This window comes from Styela clava, chromosome 2 (genome assembly GCF_964204865.1).
Source record: "Styela clava chromosome 2, kaStyClav1.hap1.2, whole genome shotgun sequence".
In the NCBI taxonomy this organism is placed as follows: domain Eukaryota; kingdom Metazoa; phylum Chordata; class Ascidiacea; order Stolidobranchia; family Styelidae; genus Styela; species Styela clava.
The window spans coordinates 4,910,932-4,937,456 of NC_135251.1; the positions used below are offsets into that span (position 1 = coordinate 4,910,932).

The following is a 26,525-nucleotide window of genomic DNA, read 5'->3' on the forward strand; positions in this document are numbered from 1 at the left end:
TTTAGAACTGTCTTTTGAGTGGAATTCCCCAACCACCCCGCCACAATTCCTACCAAAATAAGAGTTGTTTTCGCAGAAAAAGCGATCAAAATTTATCACCACGTTGCCTAGTATCCCAGAACCAGGCTTTGTCTACAGAAGCGTGGCCAGGAATTTTTAAAGGAGGGGGGTTTTGAAATTTTAATAGCCAAGCTAGACAGAAACAGCTATCATTTTCTACCAGATGCCGGTGAAAGTAGGTTTCAATTATCTTGAGGGTCTAAAAAGCGTTTCAAGCTGCGAAAAATTGCTATGTATGTTGCACAAAAAGTTTTTTTTACATTTCCAAAGTGCGTTAGCCAGTGGCTTGTAGGTACTGAGTTCAAATTGAGGGTAAGAAAATGTTTCTAAATAACACAATAACCTAGCAGTCATGGCCTCCTTATATCCTGATACATGGCGTTCTGTAGCTTTCTTCAAAAGAGCAATTCTGTCTTCATTCTGAAAAGGGAAAATTTATTAGAAATAGGGAAAACTGATTCTAAATATTATAGAAAGATTTGAAAAGTGGGAACACTTGTTCAAATAAAAGAAGGATGAAAAGAATGTGTAACAGAATAGCAAAGATGCCTGAGCTATGAACAAAGATAAACTTTAAGAGAGTGTTATTGGGACGTTAACAAAACTTTGTCGACACTAAATTGAAACGCAAGGCTGCGCGTGCGGAAGAGATGTGAAAAGCACATTGTCGAATCAAGCGAGCGAGAAAACAACGTTTTGTTAACAGTTACATAACTTGAAAGTCTCTGGTATCTTAAATTACAACACAAATAGTTCGTACTATTTCATCTCAATTGAGCCAAGAAATAACAGCATCGATTCTCGTTTAATACAAGTACATTATTCTGACTAGTCACGCTCTAATGGGCAAAACTTGATTAGTATAATAATGAACTTACAGTTTGTTCTGGATCTTTCATGGCCCGAACAAAAGCGCAGGATTCAGTCGTGCATGAACGAACAGTCTCGGTCCTCCCTTCTCGGAACAATCTCGTCATCGAGGCTTCGTAAGTCAAACTGAAATGACCTTTGTCATGTCATAAAATGATTTTTATTTTAAGGGAAGAAATATGAGAAAGCAGTCTGTATGGCAACTTATGTATGATACAGAGAAATGCTTTGTTCTACATTTCAAAAAAGAGGGTTTCGACTCTCAAACCCCCCTCCCTGACCGCACCCTTGCTTCAAAACCATTACGTAGCACCTTATACAGGGTGCAATAAGTTGTGCAGGCGATCTGTTTTATGCTAATGTTATGAATATATTTCATTCCATTTAGTGCGGTTGGCATGTTACGTCTATTTCTCTTGGGCCACATTTCCCAACCAGTGCCCTCATGGGGGCCAAAGAGCGGTTGGAGGGAGGGCACAATACCAAGCGCAAAATTGAGTTGACGTTGGGAATCACAGGTCTTAGGCAAAAATCCCCAATACGACTCATTAGTCATCCGAGTTCACAGTCAAGTCAGAATTAGCAAGTTAGTTGATGGCGAGTCATTGATGAATGGATACTCAAGTCAATGACCAAAGCCAAGGATGTAGCCAGGAATTTTGAAAGCGGGTTTCTGAAATTTCTAATTGCCAAGATAGACCGTAACAGCTAGCGGCTCTGGCCGGCCTTAAGACACGGGTTTCTATGAGTTTATATGACAACTTGTGTTTTAATAAAGGGCGCATACATGGGTAAAAATTCATAGTTTTTTTACTCTTGTTACTGTGTTGAATCTTTTGCCCGGTGCCTTTATTACTGTAAGGCTAAGCGACAGCCGCTTTCTTTATCAAACGGATGACAAGAAACTATGTAAGAACTCAAAATTTCAAGTGCCCCAATAAAATGTTAAATAAATGATATTTTTCATTTCTCTTACCCTGAAATGTGCAAGTTGAAGAGACAATTGGATAAAAGCATCAGGAGACATTCGGAAAGTTTTGATCAATCCTTTTCCGAATTTACGAAATGGGAACACGTGGAGGTCTACGTCATCAGATAAAAGCTTTGCTGTCTTCAGACTTGAATAAATGACGTCGATGCACTGTATAAAGAAAATTAATTGTTAGGATACTGATTCAACTCCGTATAAAATCAGCGCTACCAAGCAAAAAATGGTAATATATAGCACAGCAGTTCCCAAATGGAGGCCACAGAGCAGTTTCTGGGGGCCACAATGCTATGTGCAAAAATGATTACTGGTACATCAAAAAAAATAGTTTCATTCCTAGTTTCATTGCTTGATAAGGTTATTTCACAGGGTGTTTTCACTTTGTTAAGCATGAATTGTTTGATCATAATGGGATTTGGAAACTACCAATCAAAATAACACTATGAATACCACTGGAATGATAGAAAGGGGCCGTGAGTGCTGAAAGCCTCTGGTAGGGGACTACGAGCCGTAACAGGTTGGGAACCACTGAATATCATAAAATGAGATTAGGAAATCATGGCTCCCAAAAGCAGAACACAACATTTTTAGTCAAATAGTTAATATGGGAGCGAGATTCTACCTTGGATTAAAACAGTCCCAATTACATTATATATTTCTGATCAAATAGCTCAAGTGATAATTGATCCCACTCTTTATTAATCTAGTGTTCCCATACACAATATACTTTCAGTTGAGCAGTAGGTTAGGTCAGGATGAGATATTCCACTCTGCATTAAATTAGTGTTCCCACATATAATATTTTTAATCAAATAGCCAAGATTGAAAGACAGATTCTACCTGGCATTAAATTAGTGTTCCCACACAAGATATTTTCAATCGAATAGCCAAGATTGAGAGACTGATTCCACCTAGCTATAAATTAGTGTTCCCGAACACAAACTATTTTTAATCCGAAAGCAACACTTAAAGGTTCTGGAATGTTTGGATGAATGATGGTTCATGGTTGGATGAATGATGACCGAAAATGCAGGGTTAAAATGAGAAAAATATTTGATTAACGATAATGACTAGAGAGTCATATGATTGAGAATCTAAATGGCAGTCATGGTCGAATGAGTAAATAATGCGGGGTTTGAAATGTCAATGTGACCAGATGAAATTAATTCCATAACAGCCATTTTGACAAATTTTTTACGGATAAAATTTCGTGAATTTCGAAATAAACATGCACTAAGTTGCAACAGCGAGAAAGAAAATTCGTTTCAGCGATAGCTTGCACCAGCACGATAAGAAACACCGAGAAGAAAAATGATCGTTGTGAGAAATTTTGTAAAAACAAGTTATGCTTTCAGTTTTTACTTTTATGCTAATGTTTATGGTGTGAGACTATGTTGGCTGAATAAAAACACCACAATGATATGTGCAAAAATGATTACCGTACATAAAAAAAAATATTCTTCCTAGTTTCATTGCTCGATAAGGTTATTCCACAGGGTGTTTTCACTTTGTGGAGCATGAATTGTTTGATCATAATGGGATTTGGAAACTACCAATCAAAATACCACTATAAATACCACTGGGATGATAAACAGGGGCGCTCGTGAGTGCTGAAAATCTCTGGAAGGAATAGCGAAAAATGAGATTATGAAATCATGGCTCCCAAGAGCAGAACACAACATTTTTAGTCAAATAGTTAATATGGGAGCGAGATTCCACCTTGGATTAAAACAGTCCCAATTACAATATATATTTCTGATCAAATAGCTCAAGTGATAAGTGATCCCACTCTTTATTAATCTAGTGTTCCCATACACAATATACTTTCAGTTGAGCAGTAGGTTAGGTCAGGATGAGAGATTCCACTCTGCATTAAATTAGATTTCCCACATATAATATTTTCAATCAAATAGCCAAGATTGAAAGACTGATTCCACCTGGAATTAAATTAGTTTTCCCACCCAAGATATTTTCGATCGAATAGCCAAGATTGAAAGACTGATTCCACCTGGCATTAAATTATTGTTCCAGAACACAAAATATTTTTAATCTGAAAGCAGCACTTACAGGCTCTGGAATGTTGCATTTTAATTGCTGAGGAGGAAGGGGGGTCGTGGTTAATTCTCTGACGCAGGTACCATCATCATTATATCCAAAGTTCGCAAACTCATCGTACAAGACTTCTTCCGTGAGGTGGCTCATGATCGGAGCGTCGGCCCAGGAATGTTCCGCCTTCATTCCAAATATACTGTTTTTATAGCAAATAACTTGGAAAGATTTGTCGAACCATCTGAATAGAATTTATTCTTTATTAGCCTCTAGAAGTCACGAAAAACAAGGCCCTGTATAAATACTCACAGGCAAGCTTTTTTTAGGCGAAAAGCTGCAATGTCTCACTCAAGGAGATACAATTTTAGAACTAAGAACTCCCAAGTTCAGCATTGCATACTTAATTTATTGCAACCTGGATGAGTTGGGGCCTGTCATGACTCAGAAAAATTTGAAATACGACTACGGCTCAAACTCTGATACCAATAAAAAATTGCCAAACTAAGCCTCTACTCCAGCATAATTCACAGCCCGGGCATTCGCTCGCAGATAATGTCCCATAGTGTGTGTACCAGGTTAGGGTTAGAAACCGAACAGAAAAAATTGTTATGAGATACTTCGTGGAAAAATAGCATCATAGCTTGTCTAAACCTTAGTCGATGAGAGAGAGTGATCTCCCCCCGAACCCCCCAAAAATAATATCTATTCTGAGAAACCTCAAGCAAACTCAGAACGTGACCTGCCCCCCCCCCCCCCACAAAAAAAAAATAACTCAAAATAAAATTCAATCACCCGTTATGGCATTTTCCATGCAACAACGAACGATCGAACATTGAGAAAGTTGTTATGTCATCAACAACTAATACATTGGATTCATCGTCCAAAACAACCACAAACGCCGCTTTCTCGATCGCGTGCAACGACTCTTTGTTTACTACAGATTTAAAGAAAACACCCGATGCTGTGGAGAATAAAATATTCATTTAGATCAGTTTTATTTTATTGGGCCTCAGTGGCTTAGTAGTTCAAACGTTAGACTCCGCTATGTCAGTAATGTTGATCAGTGGTTACTACCCTGGCGGACCGGTAAAATTAATTAAATGTACTCACTGACCGGCAAAAAAATGAAAGGACCAGAACAGAAAATAATACCATATATTTGCGCTAATTAATGCAATGCTGGGCCCTCAACATGCTTTTAGAAAGCTAGACAAAAAAAGATACACTTAAAAACATTTCACATGAAGAAAAATTATGAAATAATGTGCTGGCCAAAAATTGTAATAGGTGAAACATAAAATAATACCATATATTTACATAATGAAACGCAGTGCTGGGCACCCATTATGCGTAAGAAAGGCACATATAAAACATGTACATACAAAACATTTCACATAAAAAACATGTACATGCTAAATCATGTACAAACACAATTAGGTCTAGTGAGAGTTCTGCTGCTGTTTCGTTTCCAATATAGGATTGCAAACGAGGCCTCAAAGAAGTTTCTGCAACATGTAGCTCTGGAGCAGTGTAAAGCCGATTCTTTCCAATAACGCATAGGTAACTGGTTGAAAATACAGACAACAGTTTGATAGCACTATTACTTAGCGATGGGTATTCGTTATCAAATATATCTGAAATTGTGACAGTGATTCTTATTTAAATCTGGACTGTAAAGTAGAATCACCATTTTGATCACGTTTTTTTTCATCGGGTTTATCATATTAATGCCTCTGCAGTTGATCGACGCCTCAAACAAAATGAATTTACATTACAATAAAAAAGTCGTCGGTAACTTGGTCCCAGGATCAAAATATTGGAAAAAATCTCTGCGGCCCATGGTTTTTTGCGCGTCTCGTCACCACCTGCAGGGTCACAACAAGTTCATATCTTACTGGGAAATTATTCTGTTCTTGACTGTTTTCTGGTTTAAACAAAGAAATATGCATAACGTTTTATATTGATGGTCATGTTAACGATTAGTATGAACTTGCCTTTTGAATCAAATTCCTTGATCTTACACCCATAATATCACAGCTGCTATATGCACCAAATTCTCGCATATGTCCATCTTCGAAGGAATGTGGAGACAGTATTTTGCCTTAAAAGAAGTAGGTCAGTATGAACGGTAAACAATTTCAATAAGTTCGCATAATTATCCTGTGGAGGATAATTATGTTTGAAAAGATTGCAGGACTCCTCGCCGCTGTAGGGTGGTTCACATAACTGCTGGTCAGTTACCTCTACCTTCAAGTCCATGCAATCGGAATAATTGTCTAACTAATCCCATATCTGACATGGACTGGTAACCGGACGAGAGGCCGTGGTTTGCCATATGGTTAAGCAGTAGGCCTATATCAATTTTCCTTTCCCCTGGCATAAATATGTGAATGCCTAACCAATCCTAAGTATCTCAACAATTCTAGTACCGGTACGGGGAGTTGCAGTTCTTACCACTTCATGGCAGCTCCTGCCACAAACGTACAGTCGCATCTCTTGCCATGGTTTTATCGCACTATTACAGTATTACCGGTATGTTTACAAAGTCATGTACAATATTTTAGTCTATCATGCGAAATTATATCTACTTAAACCCAAACCAAACACCAAAAACATCAAAACTGTATTCATAAGAAAGGCATTCCAAATTAGCCAATATTTATCACCATCAGGGGCAGCCCTGCTATTACAGCCGACATGCCGTGGTTACGGCAGCAAAATTGGTGGTATTCGATTTGCTGTCATAACGACCGCCGGTCGCTATTGGTTTGTGACAGCTAAAAAGTCAGTCGCCGTGGGTTTGGTCATAGCGGCCATGGTTTGGAAATCCCGCCATGGTTTTGCGGCAGCTCTAGACGCCACAAAATACTTGATATTTTTGACCAGAAAGGTAGTGCAATAGCCTAACCTAAGGTAAACAGAAACAAAGAACACAAATCAGAAAATGGAGACTATAACAGTATAATACCAGCAAATAAATTTGAAAAAAAATCCGCTATATACCGGAAATTAAAATTTAGTCGTCATGGATACGCTGAATGTTGCCTCCACGCGGCTGAATAATCTGAAGTCGAGTTTACCAATTACTATTGACTTGTTTATCAAAATTAACACTTGTTAATGGTCAACATTACATTTTATAATGGACTACACAAAAAATTCCCAGTATACGGTACAATTATAAAGAATGTTCTTGTAGTCATTGACAAATAGTTTAAAGTTCGTGTTAGCGATTTTTTTGTTCTCTATTGCCACCTAGTGTATATCTGGATAACTTTTGCTCACTGAAGCTAGCGCACATAGAAATTCTGATCCCGACCTTTGAACTTTTCCATCAGTTTCAGCCTGTGATAGTCAACCCCTGTAGTTTCCAGTTCAAGAAGTATTCCACGTTCAATCACATCTGCTCTATTCTGCATTTGAAACCAATAACTGGTTGACTTATACAATTCCCATACCTGACAACTTTAACCAACTTTGGTTCCCCACGACTTCCCTTCCCCAGTAAAATTATGTTCTTGAATTTTTGCTTATTTTTTGCATCATTTATTATTTTACTGGTTGGAAAAAATAAACTTGACTATGACTATGACTATGACATGGATTGGTAACAGGCCAATCGGTCGTGGTATGGCATAGTCAAGTTTGTTTTACCCATCCAGTATAAATAATATACACTGTTTAACGAGTAATATTGAATACACATATTGAATATTAAGAAGAGAAGTCGCGGAGAACCAAAAATGGTTATCAAGCAGCGACACCCAAAATGTTGACCTATCGGATGCCACAAGTCCATGAGCTTTGTACAAATAACTGGCTTACTATTCTCATACCTGTCATGGACTGGTAAGCGGATGAGAGAACGTGGATAGCCATATGATTAAGTTGTCTTATCAGTTTTTCTCTCTCCTAAGATAAATATTTGAATCCCGTCCTATAACTGGCCAACTAACCCTGTATCTGACATAGATTTGTGGTTATCCATATGGTCAAGTTGTCATATCAGTTTTTTCCGCATGATAAACATGTACGTCCAATTAAAGAAGGTAAATGTTGAACTATCAGATACCACGGGTCCACTGGCCAAACATTCCCATACCAGTACACGTCATGGACTGTTAACCGGACGAGAGGCTGTGTTTTCGCAATATGATTAATTCGTCTTAACGGCTTTACTCTACCCCGTGATAAATATCTAAATCCCATCCTATAACCACCAAGTTCATGCATCTGAAACAAACTAACTGACCAACTAACCCGTATCTGACATAGATTGGTAATAGGACCAGAGGCCATGGTTAGCCATATGGTTGAGTTTTTCTCTTCCACAGGATAAATATGAAAGTCCGAGATATGGAAAAAGTAAGTGTCGACCAATCAGATGCCACAAGTACATGCGCTTTGTACAAATAACTGACCAACTAACCCGTATCTGACATAGATTGGTAATAGGACCAGAGGCCATGGTTAGCCATATGGTTAAGTTTTTCTCTTCCACAGGATAAATATGAAAGTCCGAGATATTAAAAAAAATAAGTGTCGACCAATCAGATGCCACAGGTACATGCGCTTTGTGCAAATAACCAGCCAACTATTCCCATACCCGTCATGGACTGGTAACCGGATAAGAGGCCCTGATCACAATATGATTAATTCGTTTTACCGGATTTCCTTCTTCCCCGGGATAAATATATAAATCATATCCTATAAGTATAACCATCAGAAACCAATTTAACTTTGTATCGGACATGGACTATTGGTATATATAACGGTAATAGGACCAGAGGCCGTGGCTAGCCATATGGCCAAGTTGTAATATCAGTTTTCCCCTTCCCCAGGATAGATATGTAAGTTCAAGATTTGAAAAATGTAAATGTTGATGACCTATCAGCTCTTTGTACATGTACTGTTTTCTAAACAAGAGTCCACGGTTCGCCATATGATTATTGGATTTCCTCTCTACACCAAATCCAATTATAAAAGTTGATCACTGCTTAACGGTAGGCCATGTCCAACGAGGCGTATTGAGAACTCTAAATATTTCAAGTGTAAAATGAAATGTGAAAACATATTATGAAATTAATATCGCTTTAAGAGTCTCTTCAATTTCTTAACTGCTGACAGTTTGAAAGAGATTGTTTAGTTAAGACTAGCGACTTTGCTTTGAGCAAACTTGTATTGTTGGGTTGGGGTCGAAAACGTAACACCTTATATATTCAGATATTAGATAAGGGTGGCATATTACATCACCTATCGGTGGACATTGAAAAATAAATCTTTATTCAGGTTGACCCCAAAAAACGGAATCCATAAAATATGTTCCAAATGGACTGGGTTTCGTTTTTTAGGTCACCCTATAATATGTGTGGTACCGAACTACATCCATTACTGATTGCAATGTAATAAAGTTCATGTTGCATCGTTAATTATTGTGAAAAAATCTCAGGAATTTTGTAAAAAATTCGTGGCACATTTTCAAGACCTTGGCGGCCCACTAGTGTGCCGTGTCAGACAGTTTGGGAAAACCTGCCCTAATCATTGTCACATGCGACTTTAGCGTGACATGACCGCATTTAGGGTGAGATCTGCCACTACATTATTCCTTCTCCAGGTAGGCTACATATAGCGGTTAACGTCTCGCAAAAGTCGCATCCATTTTTAACGTTTCGAACTGCCAAAAACTAAAGTTCTAGGAGATGCATTGCTGCTTGTCCATTCGACATCATTCACTTTTTGATACTCTGATTTCTGATAGCCAAGGCTGCCAGCATCACCATGAAAGTCTTGTCGTAATAAACATTCAGGTTATCGAAAAATGGCAATTTCAAGTACTTGGCTTTGGATTAATTTTTCCTCTTCATTAGGAAGGAATAAAAATAAAATTCCTTAGCTTTAGCTATATGATGAATGATGCCCTACCGTCCAAACACTAACCCAGGTGAATAGTTGCTAGTAAAATATGGGTCGATTTCCTTAACCAACCTACCAGTTGAATTCTGCTAGTCTCTCACACAAAATTGAACTCCATGAGATCCGAACAGCATGTAACTCGCAAAATTCTAGTTGTAGGCAATCAGGCTCTTGGGCATGGAGCCCGGTTCTATCACATTGATTATTTATTATACAGATGCTACAACAATTAACAAAATACCACATAGAATAAAAAGAAAATCGAAGCATTTTTGCATGAAGACCTGTTAGATTATGCAGGCCAAAGTGTTATGTTGATCATTTCATTTTGTATCATAAAGCTATAAGCTCTTTAATGAAATATTTCACATTTATATTTTTAAATTCATGGGATACACAAAAAAATTTTTTTTTTTGTTGTTTTTTTAATTTTTTTTACTTTTTCATATTTAGGGAAGTACATAAATTTTTTTTTCCAATATTTTTTGACTATGTTCACTTTTTTTTACTTTTTTAAAACTTAGAAAAACACACGGAGTTATAGAGAATAATGATGAACAAGAAAAGTGGATTGCAGTACATGAAAATTTAAAAACCTGACTCACACAAAACAAAAAAATGGAAATTCGTAATAGGCATTGCACAAGTTTTTATTATTTTTATATATTTTGAAATTCAAGCAAAAATGTGGAATGGCAAAGTAAACTGATATACAGCAAGAATAAGTACAGCAGTTGTCAATTATAAGAAAAAACTCAAAACCTGACTTAAATAATGAAAGTTGTTGACATACCATAAAAATTATAATTACACAAAAATTTCTGAATGAGGGCGACATAAAAACAACACATGATATCTGGAAAAGCTTAAAGTGAGATTGTTATGGCTCACTAAAAATAGTACATAAGAAGATAAAGCATTAATGCAGCACCCAACCTAATTTTTAAAACTAATAGGAAAAAATAATAAAAAAAATTATGAAATGACAAGAATTTGTATGACAAAACATGCAAATCAGAATTTGTGCAGAATTTTACAAAATGCTCGGAGGTCAGTTCAAGAGGTCAAATCTTGTGAGGGATGACCTAAATTGCCAAAATCGTTGCTGAAGGGTGGTGCATATGCCTAAGAGTCAATTACTATGTTTTCACAATCCAAGCCTATGCAAAATCAGCATTTCACACAAAAAAAAATTATAAAATTTTCTCCTCAATCCTACTATTATTGGACTAGACTATCTAGTCTTTAAGAGTTAATATTTCTAATATTTAAGCCTTTCACTACATATGCATGTCCATAATGTGTTGCAGGATACCACAGGATCATTCAGCATTCAGTCTGAAATTATTGGAGAAATTTAATGTTGAATATACGACATTAACAGTAACATGTTGATGAAACATTTGTATCTTAGCAATGTCTTTGGAATGTGGTCAGTTTGGGAAACTTCTCAAGATCATCGGAATCTGAAAAAAAAAATTTCATTCAGATGACTCTAAAAATTGTGCTCAGTAGATGTAATGTTTGTATAAGGCATTAGATTAGCAACAATTACAAATCTTGAATATTGTTTGTTAAAAATGAACTTGAGGAAAAACCTGGTTGAATTCCTGCAAATAAAATAATATTTCAGGTTAATTGATCGTCCGCAGATATGTAAAGACCACATTCAAAAAACGAAGGCAAATACTCACTGTACAGTTTTATTTGTATCACTATCTATAATTTTGATTGTAGTACCAATGATTGATGATGTTGTTTTCTGCTACTGAATGGTAATTTTCATTCTAATTATCAAAGGTTGCGAACCACTGATCTAATATGACTCCACGAACTATTTCGAGAATATAAAAGACAAGAAATCAAGTTTGCTGTTTTAGTAAATGGTATTTCACGTACCGTCATCACCTTCATGTTGTATTGGTTTATTCTATTGCTTGGTTTCCACCTACTGCACCAGCTTCTTCTTGTTCATTTCGCCCCTTAAAAAAATTTCAATTTTACTATATAGCATATTTTTCCTAAGTGATTCAAGAGTCTTGCTGCACCCTAAATTCATCATACTACTTTTAAAATGAGACAATATTTTTGCATACTGCAGAAGGTATTGCAGCATCCTTTGTCAGCAAGACACACAGTATTTAGTGCGTCATTTTCAAACCTTGGCAGTGGTAAAACTCATTTTTGTTACGTAAAAATATGCTCTATAGAACTCTATATATGCCCAGACTCAAATACTGTATGTGTATATTGTATTTTTTGTGGTATGTTATTAAATTCACCCAGTTGGCCCACCCATTCACCCATCAAATTCAACCAATATCAGATGATATCGGCTACTCGGGACGCGGTGATCAACGAGTTGACCAGCTTTGCTATAGAGCAGTGGTTCCCAAACTTTTTGAAAAAAATTCCATGACGGACCCCTCGCGATTTTTTTAATGATTCCCGGTCTTGTGCACCAAAACATTAAAAGATCACAACAAAAAATCAATGTGCCGTATAGTGAAACGAACAAAAGAATATAAAGCGCAACTCTTATGACATGTGTGAGTGTGACATCCAGTCTGTTTTGATATTTGGTAAAAGGGCAGCGTTAGCTACAGCACTGCAGTTAGTATACCTGTGGTGGCATGAATTGAACTCTCTCTGTGATATCACAGGCCCACAGCTCTGTGACATTACAATGGGGCAGCGTGATCGAAACATAAAGTGAAGAATCAGTGTCTCTAGCGGTGATTGCAAAACAGCAAAAGGCGATAAATGTGTATTTGTTTAGGCACTCAAGCTAATAGCCATATTACAGATTTGTTTAGCGGACCCTCCAAAAGTGCTTCACGGTCCCCAAAAGGTCCGCGGGCCCCAGTTTGGGAACCACTGCTATAGAGTGATTGCTGTAAATCCCAATAGTCGCAATTTAGTGCATACTGTAATTCTTACTTGCTTTGCTTTAATTTCAATATCATGCTGTAGTCCAGGGGTGTGCAAACTTTATTACAGAAGGGCCAGATACAAGTAACTGGGTAAGGCTGCAGGCCATGCCTTTGCTATGTTTTCTCAGCAGTGTGTAATTTGCAACAGGATCCTGCTAGCTAGTGTTGCTAATATGGCAGTGGCACCCAGGTACTGGTACAGTATAGGCTTTGCGGCGCAAAGAGATTGGAATGCCCGCACGTACCAGATAAACGAAACTAAAAACTCGTTTCGTGGGCCACGGGCCACAATTTGCACACCCCTGTGCTAGTCGATTAAGATATAATCCATGACAAAACTGGAATAAATTGTTACAATGAGTTGGGCAGTCTATCGTCACCACAATATGATTCTGACTGCCATTGGTTGCTCTTATGTATACTCGTATGTGTATTATTCACAGAAGTCCAAACCAAAAAAAAATAAAATCTACATAATCCTGGAAATATACCTTTTATAACATTCTTTGACTGCGTTTTGATGCCAGAGTTTCCCCATTCATCCTTGGCCCAGACTTCGAAACGATATGTTTTACCAAGTGTAGGTGACTTCATTCTATACTGAGGAACTTCTGTAGTGTGAGTCTCTCCATGTTTTTCATCATCACAGAAGATTTCTATGTTGTATAGAACATTTCTGTCAGATACTGCAAAAGTGTCGGATCCACTTCTTTGAGATGAAACATTTTCAATTTGCGGCAAAGCTAGAAATAAAGTAGTGAGTTAGTAAATATAGTAATTAGTAATTTATTTCTTCAGCATGCTGAAGGTACGAACTATACATACACAAATTAAAGGAAATATAAAAAGTCGCATTCCAGGGTGAAAGGAGATGTCGAAAACCAATACTGGTTATCGAGCGACTCCACCCTTAGGGAAATCTAACAGAAACCTGATGAATATAATAAAATCGAACTAAATATATTATTGAATAAATAAAATGAAAAGCAATAGGTACGTCAAAGCAACCCGGTACATACCAAACAATCACTGTTTAAACAAAAAAAAGTCGATTTCATGCACCACTGTCTAGTTACCATGAAAATAAAAGTGCGAGACCAGACAGTGTTGTCTTGGCGAGATACCATAAAAATAGTAGGCTATAGTTGAGGGCATCGAACATTTGATTGTGTGCATATATACCATCAAGTGTACAAGTAACAAAATAATGACACATTTTGGCAGGAAGAAACATGTAGTATTTACCCTAACATGGTACCGTGTACTAACAAGTGTTTTGATGCTGGAGTCAGATAATTTACGAGGACATGGGTATTCATGAAGCATAAATAGGTATAACCTGCTTTTGCAACAATTCTGTTCTAGATTCTTCAATTTCCCATAATTCATTAGTTTCATATTGCATAAGTTACACTCTAAAATCATAATATATTTCAAGTTAAAAAATTAACTTTGTTTACATTTATGCTCGCACAAAACACCAAACTACTTTCGATTTTGTAATCAAACCAGCTGAACCCCACTACTGGATACGACCAAAGGTCATCAAAGTCAGCCACCACCCATTCTAGATAAATAATTATTGAGAAAAAAATATACAGTAACCGTCGACTAGTTATCTACCAAATATTTAAACGAAGTATACTCTCAATACAGATAATAATAGCCAGAAAAAATAAGTGAATTGTAGAAAATTATTTAAAATTAGTTTGAAAATTGAAAGATAGTAAGCAAACAGTGGCAATGTGACCATTATATGATGGACAGTTACATGTTTTAATCACTATTGAATATTATAACTATACTCTAGTAATCCTTAACAAGAAAATTTAGGTAACTTTTCTTAAATTTCACATAGGAAGCCAATCTAATAAATTCAGGAATTTGATTCCAAATTTTTTGGACCAGTGAACTTGATTGATTCTTGGGAGAATTTTGTGTCAGCTCCAGGGATAAAATATGAATTTTATAAAGAGGATCGTGTATTATACGAATATTGGCTACTACAATCGGTGAAATATGACGCAAACGATTCAAGTAAACTCGCTGAGAAGAATTTATGCATGATTTTCCCTATTTCATAGAGAAATAAGTCATTCAGTTTCGAAAAAGTGGACTAAGTCTAGTTCGCAACGGCACATTTGATATAGTCCTGACAGCGCGGTTTTGATGCTGAACCCCATAAGACAATACCATTTTGAATGGAAGAATGAAAAATTGCAAAATAAACAGTTCGTATAACACTCAATGGCACATAATTTTTGAGCCTGATTAAAATACCAACAGCCCTTGACAGTCTATGCACAAACATGGATTCGGGTATCGGGTTCCTCATGTTTACTTTCTTTCAAAGACTGGCCACTACGAGACTAGTATAAGTTTATTTCGACTCAATAATCAGCATAGGCTTATTACGGCTATTAGACGATGAAACAATTGAATATGGTAAAATGCATATCTTCCCGGACTTCCCAGATAGCAAGGTCTGTTCAACTGTTTGTCACCAGTTGGGAGAAAAATTTATCGCCGAATTAAAGTCGAGATTGCCATGGCGACCAATTTCATCCCGGTTCTACAGAACAATTTCAGAAAGCATGTAGAACAGAACACAGTTTGAGAAACGCTGCACTAAAGTATTTGAAACAATTGATTGTAATATATGTCAGTGGTTCCCAAATGACTACTTTTTCACAAGATTATTGCATTGTTCAATTTAAACTCATTTAAATAAAAAAATATTTGTTTTAAAAATGAAATAAATTAACAAAATTAACATTGAGAGAGGGAAGACTAAGTTAAAATTTTAGCTGCGTTATAATAATATATAATTTAATATTTATAATACAGTCACACAATCATAAATTGCATTAATGCAATGCGTTGGGATTTGTAATACAGAATTATAAAAACTGTTAAAATTAACGTTGAAAGAGGGAAATACAAGTTTCAATATCGGAAAAAATACCCTGATTTAAATTAAACCGATAATCCGATGCATTACAGGAAGTAAATTAAATTTGAAAACCTATGGACTTATTCTTTCTTTTTCAAAGAATCTTTTTTCTTTTCAGGGGATTTTTCCTCCCCGGCTTTTTTCTGGGGGGATTTTTCCTCCTCAGCTCCCCCATACGCAGAATAATCTATCACACAACTTGTGATAATCTTCTCAATTCGATGGAACGGATCAAAGTTGACGCCAAACTTGGAAGAAGCCTGAAGTAACGAGAATTTGTTAATTTTTTATATGTAAGTTGGTCTAAACGTGTCATAGGACTTGAATGCCTGCTATCTAACCTCTAATTAACCTGCACGGTTCATAGGTTCGAATCCTGCAGGGAATTCCAAGGCCAGGGCTATAAATAAGTTTGTAATTTTTTGTTTAATGGGAAGACTATTTAATGAGAGGGGGTAAATTGACATGGCATGGGACCCTGTGTACAAATACAAGGCAAGAATTTGATTCAGTGACATGCCCAGGTAATGTGTTACCAGATATTCGAATAGTAAACTGCAGCTCTAATATTTTAGTATCAATACGATATTCAAATATTTCGCCTGCTCTACTCAGTATTTTTGGATTTGATTCATTATGTAAATAAACTATTTTATTTCCAAGGTAAATCAAAACTTGGCTGGTATTTGAGTTTGCAACCTACAAAAAACTTTCTAATGTGAAAGTGGATCGCAACCATAAAAGACATTAGGCAGGCCTGCTGTAGAGAATAACCCTTAACCTGGTACACATTACGGGAGTATCCAATTGGCCTGGTCGTATTAGAACGCAAAAAGGTAAAAACACAAAGTGTTAATTTATTTCACTCAAGTTCAGCGGGCCATATTAAATCATGGGCTAATTGCCTATAATCTATTATATCTTACCGATATCAGGAACATCACTGTTAGTTGTAGAAGAACAACAGTGTTGAATGAGATCGGCAGAATTCCTATAAGTTGTAGATTGTAAAGTAGCGAGAACAGAAGACTGAGCTTTGTTACTCTGAAAAAAATAGGATATTATGGTAAATTGCCAGTAATTGAATTCAAAATTGTAAGAACGGGTTCTCTTTTGTGTCAAACTGGTTCCCTCATCTTAGAAAACCATTTCACGTTCCCAAAGAGCAATTCAGAATTCTAGAACGGGTTCCCTTATGTATCAAGCTCACTAACAACGGGTTCTTTCATTTTAGAAAATGTATGAATGCCACTATCAGAGCTAGAGTTGGAGCCATGAAGCAAAGCCTACCGGGTTAGATGGAGCCGGAGTTACCACAAATTTTAGTAGCGCTAGCTCATAGCATCTTATTAACTTTTATTATTTTAGTGATATTTAGAAATTGGAGTCAAAACATTGAATTTTGTTTCATGGTGAAATCTATATTTAAACTCTTTTGGAATTGCTAACGTTGATCAATACTCACGTCGCCAAATGAATAGATTTCACGGTCTCATGATTCCATTGTTTCCTCACAAATGTTGCAGCATTTTTGACGAACCCCCCTCCGCAGGCTCCAAACATACCAAGAATAGTACAGATCAAGAGAGAGTCTGGGAAAGCTCCACGACCAAGTTTCACTCCTAAATTATGAAAATAATTGTTTGAAATAACAAGAGAGTAAAATTACAATAATTGCACACACATGGAGATGAGCACAGCGAAATAAAGTGTTGTCGTGTGAGAATCATAGTGGAACAAAATTATTTTTTGAAGTGAACAATACCTTCAGAAATACCTGAATTACGAAAACGTTGTTTGGAATAACAAGAGAGCAACGCTTTGCATTCATACCAGCACGCAGCACATGTATCAACGCTTAAATATAAATTGGCCTTAATTGAGAACCGAGACTACGGAAGAAAAACAAGCACAGTGGAACACAGCGTATTTCCGTGTGTCATGTAATAAAGTTCTTACAAATTAAATTTGTCCTGAAATCTGGAACAAATGACTAACTTACACCATACCCAACACAGACTTGTAACTGAAGTAGAGGCCAAGGTACGTCATATTATTAAGCTGTCTTATCAACATTCCTTTCCCCTGATATAAATATGAAAATCATTTCTAAACGGCTGGAATTGCGAAGTTTGATGCAAATTTTTCACAAACATCAAATATCAGAAAGTGTAAACAAATATATAGCATACCTTTTATAATTTTTCTTGTTCGAATCATTTCTTTTCCCAGAACAATCACTAACATCGCTGGTTTCCATGACAATAAATTATAAATGACATCTTTGGGAGAGTAGAAGATGTGCCACCATACTATTGTCATCGTGAGAATTGACTGAAATGAAAAATTAATATTTATATGTCCAGGTTATCATATGCTATATTGCCACCAATACCTGTCGATACGTGAGGATCTACAATTTTACGAATGATTGAAAACTTTCCGGTTTAGCACAGCCTACTCCAGCGATTCTCAAACTGTGTTCCGCAGAACACTACCGTTCCGCAAGGTTAGAACAGGGCGGGGTCGAAATTACGACTAAATAGGTCGCTATAGCGATCTTGCCTGTAAGGGAATCTGGATCGTGAATTCGACCGTCGGAAGGCCTCGTACCAGTTTGGAAAGCATAGCATATGCTTTTTCACTCAGAATAACTATTCAGGGATGTGCAGCTTTCAATACAAGGGGTACAAATAAGTGGGTGAAACCGAGGGCCACACCATTATTTTAACAGAGGTTTCTAGTAGACACAAAAATATTGGTTATTGATCTTATGACATGCGTTGTTCGCACAACCTAGCTGTTAGGGCATTGTAAGGTCATAGATAATAAATTGGACTCGGGTATAGACTTTGCAATGCAAATGGATCGGAATTACTCTCACATACTAGATTAAACAACTATAAAATTGCAGGCCGCATTATTTTTCCTTGTGGGCCGTATTTGGCCACAGGCCGCAGATTGCACACCCCTGAGCTTAACAATAAAACAAATCCATACCTGATTATTGGATAGAGGAGTCAGAGCAGGTTTCCCTACACAAACACTTATGATCATCCCTCCACCGTAGCAACAAGCTATCGACATCAACCATGTGGCAACTGGCTGTTTCCTTGCCTTGTTGACATCTGAGTTTAATATAATTTTCTTAAAGAGCTCTGTGATTGAAACATAGGGGCTTTCCGAGCTATTCACTTACTTATTAAAATACTGAATTGGCTGATTTTGTGACTGTCCAAAAAGCTATAACGTCATCAATAAAATTTTACAAGCGGAGTCATTAAATAAAGTAATTTTAATTTATTCAGAAACAATAATTGGCAAATAACAATTGTGTTATTATTTTCTGAAACTAATTGTGGGGCCATTCCCGGGTTCCATAACACTACAAGTTTGAGAACCCCTACACTAGAGTATATCTCAGTTAAAAAGCATGCAATAGATTTATTTTGGGTTTCTATGTTTTACACAAAGTATAATTATTTAGGAGGTATCAACTACTGATAGAGAATAGGCCTTTAGAAAGCATCAAGCCATCCTTCTGAGTTTGCGGGTCGGAACCAGTGGTGGGATTCAACCGGTTCGCACCGGTTCCATAGAACCGTCTCACGGAATTTTATGAGATCTGCGGACCGGTTGGCATTACTGAAAAAAACATGGACTTTTTGCAACAGAACCGGTTAAAAAAAAATATGACATTCGTGTAATGGAACCGGCTGACAAAAAATTTGAATCCCACCACTCGAAACCACATTTTTTGAAACGTAAAAAACTGTCTATATATGATCAACTCACCCCAGTCATTCCGTACTCCGTAAATTACCAGAGTATAATGAGCAATCTCTATGATTGTTGTCAGATATACTATCAAGTTATTCGTTGCGTCTGCTATCGATGAAACATCCATTATGATATACTAACTGAGATACAATAATAAAATTAGAAATGGGTGTTGTATAATTTTGTATGAATATACAGTATCTAAATTTGAAAAAAATTATCATATAGAGTCCCCTCCCCGATATGCGTTCACGTCACATTTACGATCACTACCTTTCAGCACCCTGTTTTGGCCAAACTAGGAATAGTGATGGATTCCCGCTCGATATACGCGATCCATACCTACTCGCCTACCCACAGCTCGCTTCTCGACAAATTTTATCAAAAAATAAGCTTTTTCTGGGTCAAAACGCTACTAGTGGTCGAAAATGACCCATTTGAGAGCACGAAACCACTTTTCTCTTTTTCAGAAGGGACTGAAGCACATGGGGGGATAAAATAAAGATAAAGCCGTGAAAATTGCTGTGGGAACAACTTATATTCTCTCCTTTTCGTCGCCGGAGTAATGAGTCTTTATCTTTATTGCATCGCAGTCAATTCCACGTGTGAAAAAGGGCGCTCGCGATTTCCACTTTGGTCCCATTTGCGATCAAGTATAAATGCATGATCGAGACCCCAATGAAAGCCCTTTTACTTGGAATAACCGCCAACATGCCTAGACAACGCATCAAAAGAACTCCAAAATATGATAAAGCGACTCTCGATTGTGCAGTTGAAGCAGTAATTAGCAACCGCATGAGTCAAAGGCAAGCCGCTAGACAATATGAAATACCACAGGCAACCATTTCAGATCGAATAACAGGTAAACATACATAACATCTGACTAGTATCCTCAAACACAATCTGAGACAAAATTTTCATTAATTTATTAGGAAAAAGGCCATTGAGTAAAATGCCCAAGCGGGGCCCAAAAACAATTTTGACCGACGAAGAGGAGAAACATCTAACTGAGTGGGTGAAACAGATGGCGCTAAGGGGTCTTGGTCTAACAAAATCTGAGGTTTGTTTTGTAAATATCTTCAAATTTGTTCACATAAAATTTATATGCTTAAGAGTACATGTGCAATATGGTAGATTGAATTATAGAATTTAATTTTTATATCGATCCTTCAGAAGAAATAGTTGACAATTCTGAGCCATACGATGAACCACGACCTCTCAACCGGTTACCAATCTATGCTAACCATTTTTAGATTTCAGATGCATGTATTTTGTGTTGGGTTACTTGAACTCCTCTACAACGGCAAGATGTTCAGAAATCCTCGCGCACAAAATTTCTACCACGGGATGCGAAACCGCGCATGGTATCCAGTGGTACAATTGCAAGTTTATCCCTAATGCTTAGCACCATGTACAAACTCAATTACCCCACAGCTGATATTTGAGCTAAAGCATGCAATTACAGATTCTTAACGCTGTGAAGGATATGCTGGACTTATCCGGAAGGCAGATCGGGACTTTTCAAGACAATAGACCAGGAGATTCTTGGTGGTATGGATATTTGGCTCGCCACCATGATATAAAATTAAAGAAACCAGCAAAATTGGAATTGGCCAGGGCCATGGCGTGTTCAGAAGAAAAGGTGCGAAATTGGTTTACCGAATATGAAAATATGATTAAGGAGAATAATATTACATTACCATCCGCAATATACAACTGCGATGAATCGGGTTTTCCTCTCCAAACAAAATCTGGAAAAATACTAATGAGTAACCATGAAAAATACAGTTACCATATCACCGGAACTAGCAAATCGCAAATAACAGCCCTATTATGTATTCGAGCCGATGGTCTCATTCTCCCACCGTATGTGATATTCCCTGGCAAAAGTGTGAACCCCGCATATGCGCTGGATCTCCCAGTCGGAAGTCGCAGCTTTGCTACTGCCTCCGGCTGGATGACTAAAGACGCTTTTTATGACTGGTTTGAACATGTATTCATACCCAGCCTTCCCCAAAAAAACGAACGCACCAGTGTCGTTTTACTCTGTGATGGGCATACGTCACACAAGGACTTCAAAACCAGTAAATTGGCAAAAGAGCAGAATGTTATCCTTTTTTGCCTCCCCGCCCATACGTCTCACTTGCTCCAACCTCTAGATAGAGGGTATTTCGGTCTGTTTAAATGTTCGTGGACAAAACAGTGTTCGCTATTTACAAAAAAAAAGCAGACGTCGGTAGACAAATACAGTTTTGGAAGGATTTTCAACCTATCTTTCTTGGAAAATTTACGTCCCGACTTGGCCACGAAAGCTTTTTTGACTTGCGGACTATGGCCCGTAAATCAAAACGCGTTAGATTATACGCGCACCCAACCGGCCCAAACTTTTTCCTCATCAGAAAACCGCAATCTTCCAGAAGATGATGAGGTGGAACCACCAGCTGCTTCATACATGAATCACCTGGAAGATGCTGCACAGCAAAACCCAGCGCCGCAAATATCGCCTCCTCAGCAATTAGAAGAAGGAATCTCGGAAGAAGCATGCCCCTTATATTTCAATCCAACTTCAGATTTTCTTACTATAAATATGGAGGAATTTTTGAACAACTCCATCGATCCACAAACTCTTGAACAACTCGATATACAAAACATGTCTCCGCAGTCTCCAACCATTCCAAACGTTCCTGCTGTTTCTCCATCTCTGTCGTCCACCGTTTCCGCGGACACTCCATCAACTTCAGGGCTTCAACAAAATCGTTGCTTAACATCAAGCCCAATCCTAAACACCAGCAATCCAGATCAATATTTTACTAAATTACATTCTCCGACTAATGAGTTATATTCTCAATTATCACCCGTGATAACAAAGTCCAGAAAAGCATTGGAGGCCATAGAAATGAATATGTCGACAGAAGAGAAAGTTTATTTTAGAAAACGCTATGAAAGAGATGAAATAAGCGAGGATGGCTTTTATATAGCATGGAAGACTCTGAAGCGAGAGATAGAAAAGGAGGAAGAGCAAAGGAAGACAAACATACGACATTACTGTAAAGAGAATTGTTCAAAAATGGCGAGAAAAGAAATTTTTAAAATGCCCGTGAAAATGAAATCGACGAAAACGGTCGCCCGTAAGAAACTACCTTTCAATTTATCGTCTGACGATGCATTGAACGAATTAGAATCATCATTGCAGGAAAAGAAGAAAATCAAGGAGAAGAAACAAAATAATATAGATAGGAGGAAGTTACAGAAATTAACGAAAAGTAAACAAGTTGTAGAAGGCAATAAGAAAAAGAAGCGGAAAAACAAAGCGAGGGCAAGCGTAAAGCATAGCCAAACAGAGGGGGAAAATAAGTGTAGTAAATGCAAAGCTGTGTTCAAAGGTGGTCCAAGTGAACCACGTTGGATTCAGTGTGACGATTGCGACGCGTGGTTTCACGTGAAGTGCACAGAGCTTAACCCAGGTCTTGAAGAATCAGATATTGAAATTATGAAATGGTTTTGCAGGTTTTGTATGTTGCAAAGATGAATAGCATCAGACCAGTTTAATTTTTTTAAGGCGTATGCAAAATAACTCACTATTGTTAACATCTTCGTTGGTATAATTTTTCTTTACATTATTCGTTTTTTTACCATGTTTGCTGTATTTTTTTGGAGCTCCCAAAGTATGTGTACTAATATAACGCACAACCTGAACATTGTATGTGAACCAGGGCAGGGTTCAGGTTGTGCGCCATCTTGGTGCACATACTTCAGGAGCGCCATTTTTTAATTTCGAAGCAATCGGCTAGACTTTAAATTATTCTTAATGTGTCAGCGCCATTGGCAAATTTCATTCTTGTTAACAATAATTTTTCACGTGCACTATCCTTAATTATTAAACTTTTGTCAGTCTACTTGTGAATCCCATTGGGAGTAAAAATATTGGTTTCGTCTCTCATTATATTGAATAGCAATGCGTTTCCGGCAGAGCCAAAAAGATTATACATTCCTTGTGGCAAACCAGCGTTCTGAGTGCTTATGGTAATCGCTAATAAAAAAGTAAGGGTGTTTATCGAATGGACGAAGGTTGAGTCACTATGCTATTCAATTTTATTTGTCCTGTGTAGAATCAAATAACAGAGTAGGGTTGGTGAGATTAGGTTGAAAACATAAAAACGTTTGGAGTAAACTTGTCGGATGACAGTAGGTGGCCAGCACACCCAAAAGCTGCTTTCGCGAACTTTGAACTGCAACCATTTTCCATACCTATTTAGGAACGTCGGCGCTCCGATTGGCGAGATTTTTGGTGATCGCAAATATACGTTGTTGATCGCAATTGCCCCACTGACATGGTGAAAGTAGAGGCGGTATAAACGGTTTTCCGGTCACGGTACGGGCATGGTTTTAACACTTTCGATGCCAAGGACGTATATATACGTCATTTGGCGCCAACCGTTCCGTGCCATCAATGCAAAATGACGTATATATACGTCATTCGAAAAGGAAAAAGTTTAATAGATAGAAGAAGGTCGAGTTCAGGTATTTGCCGTCTTTTTTACTTCTCTCTTCTCTCTTGTTGTCAAGTTGGGGGAAAGAATGACGTCGTCAGCCAATCGCGATGGAAGGAGGGTCTGCCATGAAGTAAATTATCAACTTATTTAGCATGGCCGAGGTACATATTAGCCGCAAATTATCATCAAAAATTTGTACGAGACCGACTGACGCCAACACACGGTTTCAACTTTTTACGGCGAAATGATTGAAAGGTGTGAGGAGAGATGATAAAATTATCAATCATGTTACGAAGATGTAGGAAAACATTACTAAACCGGGAAATAATTCGAATATTTTTATATGCATGATCGTCGTCTTATTGGCAGGACGATGAAATGATTCAAAATGTTGGTATTTTTGAACGTTTTTTTAATTTTTCATCATTTTTGGGTAACGGATTGACGGACATCTGCAACGAAAGCAAATTTTATCGTCCTGCGAGATAAATTGATATTATTCGGAACATATATTTTTCTACTTGTCAGTGAGATATGATCCGAGATATAGTAATTTAGTGGGAAATATATTACCAATAACACAGAGCCCCTCGTATGCTTTCAGCTCATATTGAATTACTTCCGTAGCTATTGTATAACCATAATTATAGCAAAATATGCAATCCTACGACTTTGTGTCGGATGAACAAGTTCAATAAGCAGCCATGGCGTACTGATTACGTAGCTACGCAATAGCGATCACGTGTCTGGCGCCACGAAGACGGGACTACGTGCAGTCGAGACGACTTGCGTAGCAAATTGCGTGAGATGACAATTTCGGAAAATCGTGTTCTTGACAGATCAACTGACGAATTTCGATGAAGCTTTAAACCTTTTTATTATGTCAACTCAGAGACACCGGATGCGTATAATGAATATTGAAATTGCATTTGGAAATACCTCATTTGCACGCCAATATTAGTTCAAATATCCACACAAATAAGTATTTGCTCGCTATAAATACCAGATTGAATGAAATGTTTGCCGAGGCAAGTAAAGACTTCGAATTTCATCGTTTACTGACTGAACCCACGAATCGTTTACTGACTGAACCGATGAAACCATGATTGCATATAAAGGAAGAGTTTCATTCAGAAGATATATGCCAAACAAACCGGTTAAATGGGGCATCATTGCTAGATCGATTGCTGATTCAACAACTGGATACATTTTCAATGTAAAAATAGATTATGGTAATCCAAACTTGGAACAACTTCCACCCGGCGTCACAAAAACTTCGAATTTAGTTTTGCAACTAATGGAAAGTCATCTGGATAGAGGATATCACGTATTTGTTGATAGGTATGTTGATTATTCGGTATTGATAAGACAAATTAGATAATTTACGTCTCGGCGCCATACTGCGTTCTATTTTAGATAACGAATCATTGTCGGATATATCAATCAATTGCATAAACTGTTTTATCACAACCAATTTTTAATAATATTCATTTTTAATTTAGACTCTATAACTCTGTCGCATTAGCCGAGGAATTGCAGTGAAGGAAAACATCGATAACGGGAACAGTCACGGCAAACCGGAAGGGACTTCCAGCAGAAATAAAAACAAAACTAAAGAAAGGGGAAATCATCTCAATACGAAAAGGACAATTACTCGCACTACTATAGCAAGATAAGAGGCCGATTTCAATACTTTCGACGTATTGTAATGGTGACGAGGTCATAGAGATACATATGTGTTACAGTTGTATGAATATGCAATGTGACTACTTTGTTTATTTTGCAATATGTTATCCTTGTGAGTGACAATAATTGGCCATTATTAATGTTATTGGAATATATAGCGAATGGAGGATATATTTTTATGCTAGTAAATGATTTTGTTTTCTTTGTTCAAATTTGATATTTTCGTATAATAAAATGATTCTGATTGCTGAATAAAATGTTCGAATTGAATCTTTATCGCAATGAGAGATCAAGACAAGTTATCATCAACTTATGTTATAATAGCATGAGAGAGCAATTCCGACAAGATACGCGTGTGTAGGTGAGTTCTTTCACCTACGACTGAAGTGTCGGAATGAACGATAACTGATGACACCGCTGGGTTCGCCCCTTTCCCGATGAATCAAAAACTAAATACGAGAGAGAATGAATAGGAGAGAACTCTCTCGTTTTCACCTTGGCACGGAACGGTAAAATTGAAAAAACTGATCTTGGCATCGAAAGTGTTAAAGGAAGTGATTGAGATGGATTTGTAGAGTATGTTAATGAAAAAATGAAGTGTTTGCTGTGAATACAAAGCATATTAGAAGCATTTTGGTAAAAATGATCGCATAACGGCGAGGGGACTCTACCGTATATATGAACGTGCCGGCAGCGGCGCAGCTAGCAATAGGGGGAAGATGTTTGATTTGAAAATTTTATCTTTCACTTGCAACAAGAGCCGAGCTACACGCAACTATGAAATTTATTCAACAGCATTT

General features: G+C 37.3%; 1 protein-coding gene across 1 annotated transcript; it reads right to left on the reverse strand.

The window, feature by feature from the left end:
• Positions 1–246: 246 nt before the first annotated feature.
• LOC144411733 (carnitine O-palmitoyltransferase 1, muscle isoform-like) lies at positions 247–6,784 on the reverse strand. The gene is made up of 5 exons (XM_078110238.1): positions 4,760–6,784; positions 3,986–4,208; positions 1,907–2,071; positions 939–1,073; positions 247–480 (listed from the first exon to the last, which is right to left on the reverse strand). The coding sequence occupies exons 1-5, from the start codon at positions 4,948–4,950 to the stop codon at positions 247–249; spliced, it is 948 nt and encodes a 315-aa protein (XP_077966364.1). The 5' UTR covers positions 4,951–6,784.
• Between the last annotated feature and the right edge of the window lie 19,741 nt (positions 6,785–26,525).

What these genes read in the sequence shown, in the direction of transcription:
- LOC144411733 (XM_078110238.1), bottom strand. Translation starts at nt 4,950, where the DNA reads ATGAATATTTTATTCTCCACAGCATCGGGTGTTTTCTTTAAATCTGTA. An exon ending in CATGGAAAATGCCATAACGG is followed by an intron (nt 4,209 to 4,759) that starts GTGATTGAATTT and finishes AATTCTATTCAG; the next exon opens with ATGGTTCGACAAATCTTTCC. An exon ending in AATGCAACATTCCAGAGCCT is followed by an intron (nt 2,072 to 3,985) that starts GTAAGTGCTGCT and finishes TTCTTTATACAG; the next exon opens with TGCATCGACGTCATTTATTC.